At 39.5% G+C, this 11,503-nt stretch overlaps 1 protein-coding gene across 1 annotated transcript; it reads right to left on the reverse strand.

Annotated features, from left to right (window-relative positions):
- Positions 1–1,705: 1,705 nt before the first annotated feature.
- TLR4 (toll-like receptor 4) lies at positions 1,706–11,187 on the reverse strand. Its single transcript, XM_004677395.2, has 3 exons — positions 11,092–11,187; positions 7,122–7,288; positions 1,706–4,490 (listed from the first exon to the last, which is right to left on the reverse strand). The coding sequence occupies exons 1-3, from the start codon at positions 11,185–11,187 to the stop codon at positions 2,228–2,230; spliced, it is 2,526 nt and encodes an 841-aa protein (XP_004677452.1). The 3' UTR covers positions 1,706–2,227.
- Positions 11,188–11,503: the final 316 nt, after the last annotated feature.

Here is an 11,503-nt window from a genome sequence, read left to right on the forward strand (position 1 = left end):
TATTTATAGAGAACTCGGAGGCTTCACTTCTTGTTTTGCCATCTTTAAGGATGAAACAATGAGGTATAGTAGGCTGAGCAGACCTGAGGATCTAGAGTTCTGCCACTTGGTTAATCTGTTGCCTAATGACAATAAATTTTCTTCTTTGAACTTAAGATTTCATGCAAGTAAAATGTGGAAATTAATTCTTAATCTACCACCTAACCAGGATATGAGATTCAAATGTGGTTATGATTGCATGAGTATGTCCCAAATTGTTGAGTATCTGAACATTTAAGACCTTCTAATAGTCTACCCTTAATCTTCTTTAACCCAGAGGATTTAAATAGCTGCAAAGAGGCTCACACTAGCTTGTTTTTTTTCTCTCTCCCCTTTCTGTTTCTGTCATTTTTTTCCTTTCATGTCCAACTTACCTGTAATTTTCCAAATATCATCTGGGAGAGGGAACTGTTGGGAAGGAGTTCAGTGTCAGTTCTGTATACAGAAAACACTCCAGTTGTATTCTGGTTGTATTCACTCCTGGAATCTTGCTTATTTCCTTGAATTAATTCAAGGAATGCATACTTAAATATAAAGACATACATACTTTACTATATTAAAGAAACATATTCCTTTAAGCATATTCAGAATCTAGCACAGATATTTGGATGTAAGCAATCATGTGCAAACACAAATTGAGAGCCTGTCTCTAACAGCTATAGACCTACCCAATGTGCAAACTCCACTTGCAATATGATTGCTGCCTTCCATGCATGCATGGTGCACAGGCACACATGTTCTCGCTAGCACACACATATGCACAAACACTAGAGGTATGTGTACAAGTGTATATATCCATTTTCAACAAAGCACCAAAGATGTAAGGCATGTTCATGAACTCTGAACATTCTTACACACACACAAAAAAAAACACTCTGGAACACACAGTCACAAAGCACACTCCTGATTGCAGCCAAATTTCCAGTTTCTTATAACCGTGGTTTCTAGCTTTCCTCACTGCCTACATTTCTTTGAATACAAACTTTGGAGGAAGTTGGGTAAGAGTGTTTTTCTGAGAAGTCTCTTTACCATAACTGACATTAACCTCGGGGACAATACATTCTTAATGGTAACAGCTCCTCTTTCCTCAGTGTGGTCATGGAATGAGACCCAGCAGCAAGCACCAGGGAAACTACCCACCTCAAATCATTTCACAGCCCATGAGGGATTCAGTTTTCCATCAAGCCATTCTCCTTGGCTCCCCAGTCCTGTGGTCACCCCAGCTGTTTCAGCCTGTTTCTCTGGGATGATGAAGAGCAGCTGCCCTCTGAGTTCCCCCTCTTGCCCTACCTATAGCCAGAGTTGCTTATTATGAAACCAGGACATTAAATTTGTCTCCCTCTATTATGATAGGAGCCACTTTCAATCAAATTATTTTAATGCTACCTTCATGAAAGTCATAACTTAGGAGGTAATAACTTTAGAATGACATCAAGTGACAAAGTGACAGTATATTTTACATATTTGTCTGAATGATAGTACTTGAATATGGATATTTCCAGCCTTATTTATGATAAGGGTTGATAGAAGAGACATGAAAAACAAGAACTGAATTTCTAAAAACAACTATATTAGGAGTCATTAATTGATAAGTAGAACCTGCTACAAACTGACCCATGCGTGTATAAATATGTGTGAACCAGGTTTCCTTAGGAATTAGTTATAAAATTTTTGACCTTTATAAGGAAATTGATTAGAAGAAATTAAAGTAGAGGGGGACAAGTATCAGGAGTCTTCCAGATCATCAGATAGACTATAAAGTGTACTTAACAGAAAGGTAAAAGTTACTAAGCACCTCGTTCAGTTGAAACTTCTAAAACTGCTTTGTTTGAAGATAGCTAAAAACATAAGGTATGATATACTTATTCCTCAAAATACTTAAGGTAGTGATGTCCTTTCCTAGTCTCCTGGGACTGGGAGTGAAGGTGTCTTTTTGTTCTAATACAGTTCGATGGGGTAAGCGTTGAGTGGACTTTCCCTGTCATAGCCATTTGACTGAGTTGGCTCAAACATCCACCCAGAGGGTCTCTGTTCTAGCAGTCTTTATTCTCTCTCTCTGATGAGCTCAATGAGAACACTGTGGAATCACCTGCCCCCTCAGCAGGCTCAGACCTTGCAGCATTTACTATTGTGAACTGAACAAGCAAAGGCCCCTGTGGGCGAGAAACACCTCCGGAGATTGTCCTCCTCAGGTGGTGGTTGTGGCTTCATGCTGGCTGCTTTCTTCATCTTCCTCTCCTTCTGGACTCCAGGGCTTACCATCCAGCAGGGATTTTCTGAGGCGTCTCCAGAAGATGTGCCGGCCCAGAACACTGTCCTCCCACTCGAGGTAGGTGTTCCTGCTTAGAAGGCGATACAGCTCGACCTGCTGCCGCAGCAGAGATTTCTCCAACTTCTGCAGGACGATGAAGATGATGCCCGCATGGCTGCTCAGAAACTGCCAGGTCTGGGCAATTTCATACTCAAAGATGCACCATCGGCTCTGGATGAAGTGCTGGGACACGACCACAATAACCTTGCGGCTTCTGTGGAAACCTTCCTGGATGATGTTGGCGGCAATGGCCACACCAGGAATAAAGTCTCTGTAGTGAAGGCACAGCCGAAAGGGAGGCACCCCCTCCTCCAGATTTTTCACCAACTCATTCCTCACCCAGTCCTCATCCTGGCTGGAGTAGATAACAAAGGCATCATAGGTGCTTTCGCCTCTGCCATACTTTTTGCAACCCACAAGGAGCATCAGATGAAAATAGAACTTATAGTACAGAATTACCACCGTAGACACCATGAGCACAGCAAGCACCGACACAGTGATGACAATCCTGTTCATCTGACAGGTGGCATTCCTGAAACTCAGTACAGGCACATACTTCATGTTGTCAGGGGTGCCACACACCATTTGTTCAGCTGCCACCAAGAGCTGTTTATGGTCCTTGGCCCACTGCAGGAAACTCTGGTATTCACAAACACAAGCAAAGGAATTGTTAGTAAGATTTAAAGAAACTAAACTCCTTGGAAGATGGTGTAGTTCTTCCTGAGGGGCCATCATGCCATTAAAACTGTAATCCAGAACCTGGAGGTTGAGAAGAGGTTCATAAAGAAGTACATCCAAAAACAAGAGATTGTTGTGACTCATATTAAGCACCTGAAGTCTGGAGATGGGGTCAAATGCTTTCCGGGACACCTGTTTCAGTTTACAGTGAGAGAGGTCCAAGGAGGTCAAGTTCACCAGCCCTGTAAATATGTTTCGAAGCATGTCACCTTGAAAAGTATTGCCGGCCATTTTTAAGACTTGGAGTTTGTCGAGGCCAGCAAAGATGCCATCGAAAGTAATTTGAGTATTAGTATAGGATATGTCAAGGTAAATAAGATTTTTGAGTGACAAGAATACTGAAAAATCATTGACTTGTTTCAAGGTGGAACCGTGGAAATCAAGATGTTCTAGTTGCTCTAAGCCCAAGAAGTTTGAGGTCATAGTAATCACAGCATTGAAGCTCAGATTTAAATACTTTAGTCTGCTTGTCCCTAAATAAGTCTGAGAACAGCAGTGATTAAAAGTCAGTTCATTATTACTGAGATCTAAGAATTCCAGGTTTGGTAGCTCAAGTTCAGGAAGAATGTTCACACCTTTGTTGTCAGTGAAAACCAATTTTCTGAGAGACTTGAGCATCAATATAGGAAATTTCTCAAATCTACATTTAACCAATTCTAAGTATTGCCATCTTAAGTAACCAGTAAGTTCTGATAACTTACTTAAATTTAGACTTACCAGAGAAATCCCAGAAATATTTGCCAAACAATTTAAAAAGTCAGTAGTTTCCTCTGAGAACTTGTGGAAAAGTGTGATCTGAAATTCCCCAATGGTCACATCACATAGCCCATCTAGTGCAGATGTGTTGAAACTTTCTAATTCCCTTTCATTTTTAAATTCTCCCAAAACCAACCGATCAATTTTTAAACCTGCCAGACCTTGAATGCAAGTTTTCATTATATCTGTACTATTAAAATTGCTTCTCAAGGTCAGTTGATGAAGCTTAATTTCCTTAAAGGCTCCTGGTTGGATAAAGTCTAAAGGGTTCATGGATAAATCTAAGGAAAGTCCGGTTAGGGGCCTTTGGTACAGAACCTGCAAGTCTCTCTGATAAATATTTTGTATCTTATTATTGGAAAGGTCCAAGTATTCCAGGTTGTGTAGGTTAGAAAAATAGTCAGGTAACTTGAAGGAGTGAATGAAATTGTGAGCCACATTAAGCTCTTTCAAGGTTTTGACATGTCCAATGGGAAAGTCCTCTAGAGATGCCAAAGTGATCTCCACCGCTACCAGCTTCTGTAAATTTAATAGTCCAGAAAAGGCTCTCATGCCTAATCTTTGGATAGGGTTTCCCGTCAATAGCAAGGTAGAGAGTTGGTTTAGGCCATGAAATGCATCATCTTCAATCATTTGAATTTCACACCTACAGGCAAAAAAGATGTAGATGATAAATCTTTCTACTGAATAAACACAGTTTTCATACAGATGTGACATACCATATGGTGACTGAATATAGGCAAAGAGACCAAGAGAGGCCTGAGTCCCATGAGATGACATAAGCAATATGAAGATCTACAGGTTCAGTATTCTTTATCACACTCTTCACACTAGGTAACATTCTAAGCAGAGGGCGCACCTCCATTAAAAGGAAGCCAACTCAGGATCGGGGCATAGGAAGACTAAGACTGCTAGAGTAGATGACAGTCTTGAATCAACTTTAGTCATTTTCTTTTAACAAGTAATTGTAATTATACATCCTGTTAGTAGAGATGATACAGAGAAGTTAGTTGTTGGGCATGATAAATGACTGGAGAATTACCATTTCGAAGATGAAAACAATACACAAATGGGTCACAGATACTCTGAGTATTTATGAAAAGGCCTCCATATATGATAGATAGATATTTGAAAGTTAGTTATCATGGTAGAATAATTTTTAATATTTGAAAGTTAGTTATCATGGTAGAGTGATTTATAGCAAATATCTGTATCATCATTGATATAACCAAAATATTTCTCATTGGATATTAATCCACCGTTCCTGATTTACACACAACTCCCCTGAAAATTTCTAAAGTGTTGAGAGTGTTAAAGGTGTCTCTGGTTATGCTAACTAAAGTACAGTTTGGAAAACCTATGAGGGGGACTGGTTACCAGGATAACTAACAGGAACGAAACAACCGTTTAGTAAGAAACTACTTTTTGTTTTTAAAGGGAGGAAGGCTGATCTGTCTACCTCAGTACCTTTCCTGATGAAATTCTTACTCAAAAACTGAAATTTTGAAACTAATGAAATGCTGTAATAATACTATTTTTTTCTCTTTTCAATAGTTTATTTTTTCATCATTTTGTGCATTTTCCCATCTCAGTTGTAATCCCCTTGTGCTTCCCATCACTAACTTACCCATGTGCCATCACCAAAGTCCAGTGCATGAAATGCTGCAATAATACTATTTTATACTTATGAAATATAGCTTAAATGATTCGGACCAAGCCCTGGCCCTAGAGGATCCCTCACACCCTTCCATCCAGAAGCCAATCTTTGCAAAGAACATACAAGGGGAACTAGAGGTTGCAAGTCTAAGCCCTGATCAACCACGTGGGGCTTTTTAATCCCTTTCCAGCTTGGGGTGTGAGTATCTCCACTGAAAAGCTCTAATTGTCCATTATTGGCATGTATTTTGAAGTCTTCTCCCCATGAAATAAAGCCTCATTGTGCATTTTATTTTTTTTTCTGATATGGAAATGAGGGATGGGGGAGGGAAAGAGCCCCTCATTTCAAGCTTCGGAACCACCACTGTGTGTGTGTGTGTGTGTGTGTGTGTGTGTGTGTGTCATGTTAATGGTCATTATCACATTTAATCCTGCAGAGTAAGTTTCATCATTCTGTCTCACAGATGGACACTGAGACTCAGATAGGGGAAATAACTCAAGCAACATGACTATAAGCTGCAAAAGGACCTCCCGAAGATCTTCTGAGCTGCATGGGATTGAGGTTCTGTCTTTAAAATGCTCCATTTCCCTCTTGGATATATACTACAACGATTCATGTTAGAACATAAAATATTAGTTGTTCATTCTTCTATAGAAATATCTACTCTGAAGAGGATTTTCTTATGATACACTTAGTTCTTACTAAGTTTCCCCAGTGAAAATCTATATATAAAATATTGCTCTAGTTTCTCACTAAGTGGTATAAAGAATGGAGATCATTATCTAATAATTCTTTAATAAGGTCCCTGAAGACAAAAAATGGTCTCAGAATTCTGTACTTTCCCCCCAAAATAATGAGGATAATTTCATCTCAATACCAGAAAACCTTAGCTACTGTTTCTTCTCACAGCAGATGTTTTTGCCTTTGATCTTGCAATCGTCTCTTCGATTTACTTTAGCTCCTAATTTCCTGTCCTCTACCCCACTTTCAATATTCCAGTATTATTTGAGCCCCACTAGATTTTTGAAGCCTGTCTTGCCCTACCACTGAAGAGACGGCCTTTCTTGTGAACCACACAATATATTGACCCTGATTTACACATAGTTTATCACCTACTGCTACATGTTACATTATCTTGGGTGTAAAATCCACAATCAAAATCAGGTAACATTTATTGAATGTCTACTATGTGCCCAGTACCATGCTCCTGATTTTATTATATTAATCTTTTCAAGTGAATATGCCCTGCTTAATAGCTGGGGTGGTTTGATATATATCAATATATTCTTACTTTCTTTCAGAGTGTTCAACATTAGCAAGGGTCCAGTAAACATGTGTCAGTGAAAGAATTTAAGTCAATTTTTTACCCTGACTTAAAGAAAATCCAAAAATATAATTGTCTTTAAAAACTATCTCTTGACCAGTTGCTTATTTCTGAGACCAGTGGATGGGAAGTAGCTTGCCCAATGATGCCAGCATTCAAGGCACCTATTGAATAAGTAAATCAATACATGAATGAATAAAGTTGACAACTTATAAAGTAGACTTTCTGGCTCAACCTTGGAATGGTACAGCAATGAAAAGCTCACCTTGTACAGTATGTAAAAGCTCTTTCATTACCTGGATAAATCCAGCACCTGTAGTTCTGAGTAGTTGGAGAAGCTACGTCCTCCTAAATGCTTCAGGGGGTTAAAGCTCAGGTCCAGTTCTTTGGTTGATATGGGAATGTTGTCAGGGACTTTGTGGAGATTCAAGTCCATGCATTGGTAAGTAACATTAGGAACCACCTATAGTGAAAATACATTCAATACAGTGTCTTACTTAATGTACTTCAACAGAGTACTGTTGCAACTCCCCTTAGGCCAGGTCTGGAGGACTCTTTTACAAGTGAAAGTGCCAATCCATCTTCTTTTATGCATGCACACATTTCTCATCCATCCATCCATCCATCCATCCATACATACATACATACATACATACATACATACATCCACATTTATCCTCTCACACCATACTTATGAGACACTGGTTCTAAAGAAGGGTAGAGTATCTACTATGTACCCAGTGCTCTACTGTGCAATAGCATCATTTTGTAAGAAACAATAGAATTAAGTAATAGAGAGCTGAACCTTTGGAGCCTAGAAGCTCTGGGTTTCACGATAAGTATGACTTGAAGTAAAGGCAATTTTTGTGTTGATGTCATTTCTAAATTACTACCCCTTCCCCGTGCACACACACACACACATATGTATCCAGCCTTGGGGAGGTTGCCAGTCAGGATATCCACAGCTCCTTTCGTCACCACCCAATTTTTGTGTAATGCATTTTCTCAACCTTGGTTCATTAACATTTGAGCAGATAATACAGAAGTGGGAAAATTTTTTCAGAACACATAGATTTCAGTTGTGGAACCTAGCAAGTGAGATAAAGACTTTCTACTTCCTTACTTACAGTGCTGGTTTCTAGCATCCCATCCCCAATTTTTTGTAAGTCTTGTTCTCCAACCACCCATTATTTTTTCTATTCTGATTTCCTCATTAAATTTCTTGCATAAACCAGCTGAATTTTATTTTCTGTTGTTAAAAAACCATAGGTTCTGTTAAAAGGATTAAATTTGATTAGGTAAAGATAGTTTAAAGACATTCTTTCAGAGTTAACTTCAGTGTATCTGATCAGTAAATATTAGTATTTTTATTATTAGCTATTACTAATTTCCAATTTTATGTCCCTATACTCATTAGGTTATATAGTTAAATCTCCAAATAAAACTTTTAATGAAGAGTAGTTCAGAAAGATGAAATAATAGGCACGAAGGCCCAGAGATCATATGGCAGCTACTCACTTCATTTGCATGTCTGCTTAAATGTTGCCCTTACTAGGAACCTCACCAATCATGCCATCTAAGAGGGTGGTCCCAGAAGCTTATCCCTCTGCCTCTGCCTCTTTACTCTTCACAGATATCTCACCATCTAACATTATGCTGTTCAGATGATTGGTCCATAGGCATTGTGCAGCTCTTTTATAAACCTAAGGTCTTCCCTTTTCTATGCCTTTTGTGCTTAAAATGGTGCCCAGCAAGTGGTTGATGCTCAAAAAAATATTTGTTGAATGACTGACTGAATGGATGGTTGTTGAAATCCAAATTGTAGACCTACTCTGCGAAGTGCTGTGGACAGGGACAGATGTGATATGACTCCAAATTTCAGTGAGTTCACATTCTAGACTAAGGTATTAGGAAGGAGCACAACTCTTTTCTGAAAAGTGCCATAAGCCAGGCTTGGAGAAAATATTCCTTCTGGCTCAGTAAAAATGGCAATCGATTCTGTGTCTAAGGATTATGTAAGGTTTTCGAGAAAGACTTCAAAGAGGGTCTTGAATGATGCGTAAGGTTTGAAGACCTGGTAAGCCAGGGAGAGAACAGTAAAAGGAAGAGATGGACAATTCAGGTTAGGTGGAACATAGTAGCAGTGAAACAGGAGCCAGAGGAGAAATCAGAGCCAAATCAAGAGTCATACACTTTCTCATGTGGCACTAGTTTTAGTCATTCAGCATAGATGAATCAATTTGTCACTATGTGCTAGGCAATTGGAAAGCAGAACCGGCAATAATTTGGTTCTCTCTTATAGATATCATTTAAGGTGTGGGGGGGGTGCCACAGGAGAAAAAAGCATCATTAAAAAATAAGTGGAAAAAATATAGGGAGGTACTACTACTACTACTACCACTAAAAATCCATAAGAGGATTAGAGGCAAATATTGTGTGTGGAGACCTCTTCATAAGCGAGTCAGGAATACTTACTGAAGGAGGAGACATGTGTGGAGAAATCAGACTGCAAAAAGGGATTAAGAGTTGAAAATACGCATTTCCAGTGTGACAGCCACTAGCCACACATGGCTATTAAGCTTGAGAAATGTTTAAACTGAGACATATATAAAAATAGATACTAAATCTCAAAGACAGTGCCAAAGGAAACCTCCAAACCGTCTTATTAATAATTTAATATATGTTACATTTTGAGATAATATCTTGAATATATTAGGTTACAATCTCATTACAAGTAAATTCAGCTCTTTCTCCTTTATTATAATCACTGGGAAATTTCAAATTACATTTTAAATTTAGTTAGTTAAAATTCAGCTAAATAAAAATGTAATTAATTTTTAATGTGTTATTGTAAATCATATGTGGCCCACATGGCATTATTCTTGATAGCCCTGATCTAGGGCGGAAGCATTCTAGCTCCCGGAAATCCACTTTAACAGTAGTAGGAAACCACCCTAACAGCCATGGAAAGTTGTGATATATTCTCAAGGAGACTAATTTGTCAGAACCCAATCTAAGGAAAACAACAAAACATAAACCACAAGCAAAATAATGCAGAGTGGATTTAAGGAAAGGCTTGAAGCAAAGAGGCCAGTTACTGTCCAAGAGTCAAGACCAGAGGGACTGAGTACCTGCCCTAGGGAGGTACTGGAGGATGAGAGTGGGGTGGACAAGCTTTAGAGACAGACAATGTGGGGGAGAGGAAAGGGAGGAACCAGGGTGAATGTGATTATATCCAAAGTGACCCAGTTGGAGGATCTATCCCCATTTCCTTAATAGCCTGTGGGCTACAGAAAAGAAGACCAGGAATGGGGTGTGTGCAGAGCACTACGGGAAGGGAGGACTTTGTGATAACAAATGTTTGTTACCTGTTAAAGTGACTATTTCCCTCCAGGTTCTCAATTTTTGGACCTTGGCTAACTGTGCCTTCCTTGAGTTTCTGGCCCTGCACACCCCCAGTCTGAGAGCATTGTCCTGGCTGTTTACTCCTAGCATGGGTTTCTAGAGCAACTCTGTAGTTGTGCAGGAGAAAAACAACAGCTCCATCATGAAGAATTACCAATTCGCTGGTTGGTGTTTTCCAAAGAAGAGAACATTGCTTTAGCTGACATTTCCTGTCTCACTCTTTTTTCATTTTCTCTTGCTCTCTTTTTTAAATCTTTCTGTTGTTTCACCTTTTTTCTCTGATCCCCTTTTCTTTTCCAGTCTCTCCTTTTCATTTTTAGGACAAAGCTGTACGACTGGATTCAGAAGTCTGAAGCCTACTTAAAAAATATTTCCATTAAGAATAAAAAAACAAACAAACAATAAAACCTTGTCCTGAAATAGAAAGGGGACAAAGTGACAACTAGAAAATGAGTTTGTAAACCTCAGGCATAAAGGAATGACAGCAAGCAGCCATCTTACAACTTTCTGTTAAAGTAGAGGTTATTATAATTTCTCCATAGCTGTGAGACTATGTTTAATAACATCATCAAGGTCACACAGCCAAGAAGTCAAACAGTGACTTTAAGCGGGTCTGTCTACCTGATATTAAGACCTTATTAGCAAAGTCTTAAGTAGGAGAAAACCCCATAAACCACCTATTCGTGTCCTAAAACCATGAATTGTTTTGGTCCCTATGACTTCTGAAGCCTTTAAGATAGTACTTGACTCCCTTTCATAAATGAAACTAGTCAGGGCCCACAGTGGGAAGTTCTGGGCACAAAGCAGATTTTCAGAAGCAAAGTGAAGCTCACACAAGGTGAGCTGACTCCAACCACATACCTGCACACAAGGGTCCCAGCTCTCGGGTCTCAGGCAAGAAAGGAAAGTCATGGCTAGGATGATCAGGGTCCCAGCCAAGCGCATGGGAGCCATCATGCTGGCATCTTCTCTTAAGAGATGTGGCCAGCATGACACAGGTGCCAGCTACCTGCTATCCCCATATGACAGGGCAGCATCCTCTTGTGGCACTGTTCACTCCTTCCCTAAGTCCATACCCACTCAATTACTGTATTCAAAACAGTGCTGGGTTAACGGACAAGAGGAAGTGAAAGCGTCAACCTTAGCATTCTGGACTTTTGTTTCTTTAATAGTTACCCCCCCCACCCCCGTCACAGAAGGGGAAGTTAAAAGAAGAAAATATCCACAGACTAGGGGCTGGACTAGCAGCAAGAGGAAGCTGGCTCTTATCCCA

This window comes from Condylura cristata, unplaced genomic scaffold (assembly GCF_000260355.1).
Source record: "Condylura cristata isolate star-nosed mole 26May11 unplaced genomic scaffold, ConCri1.0 scaffold00006, whole genome shotgun sequence".
Taxonomy (NCBI): Eukaryota; Metazoa; Chordata; class Mammalia; order Eulipotyphla; family Talpidae; genus Condylura; species Condylura cristata.

What these genes read in the sequence shown, in the direction of transcription:
- TLR4 (XM_004677395.2), bottom strand. Translation starts at nt 11,187, where the DNA reads ATGATGGCTCCCATGCGCTTGGCTGGGACCCTGATCATCCTAGCCATG. An exon ending in GCTGGGACCCTTGTGTGCAG is followed by an intron (nt 7,289 to 11,091) that starts GTATGTGGTTGG and finishes TTTTCACTATAG; the next exon opens with GTGGTTCCTAATGTTACTTA. An exon ending in CAGGTGCTGGATTTATCCAG is followed by an intron (nt 4,491 to 7,121) that starts GTAATGAAAGAG and finishes TTTTGCCTGTAG; the next exon opens with GTGTGAAATTCAAATGATTG.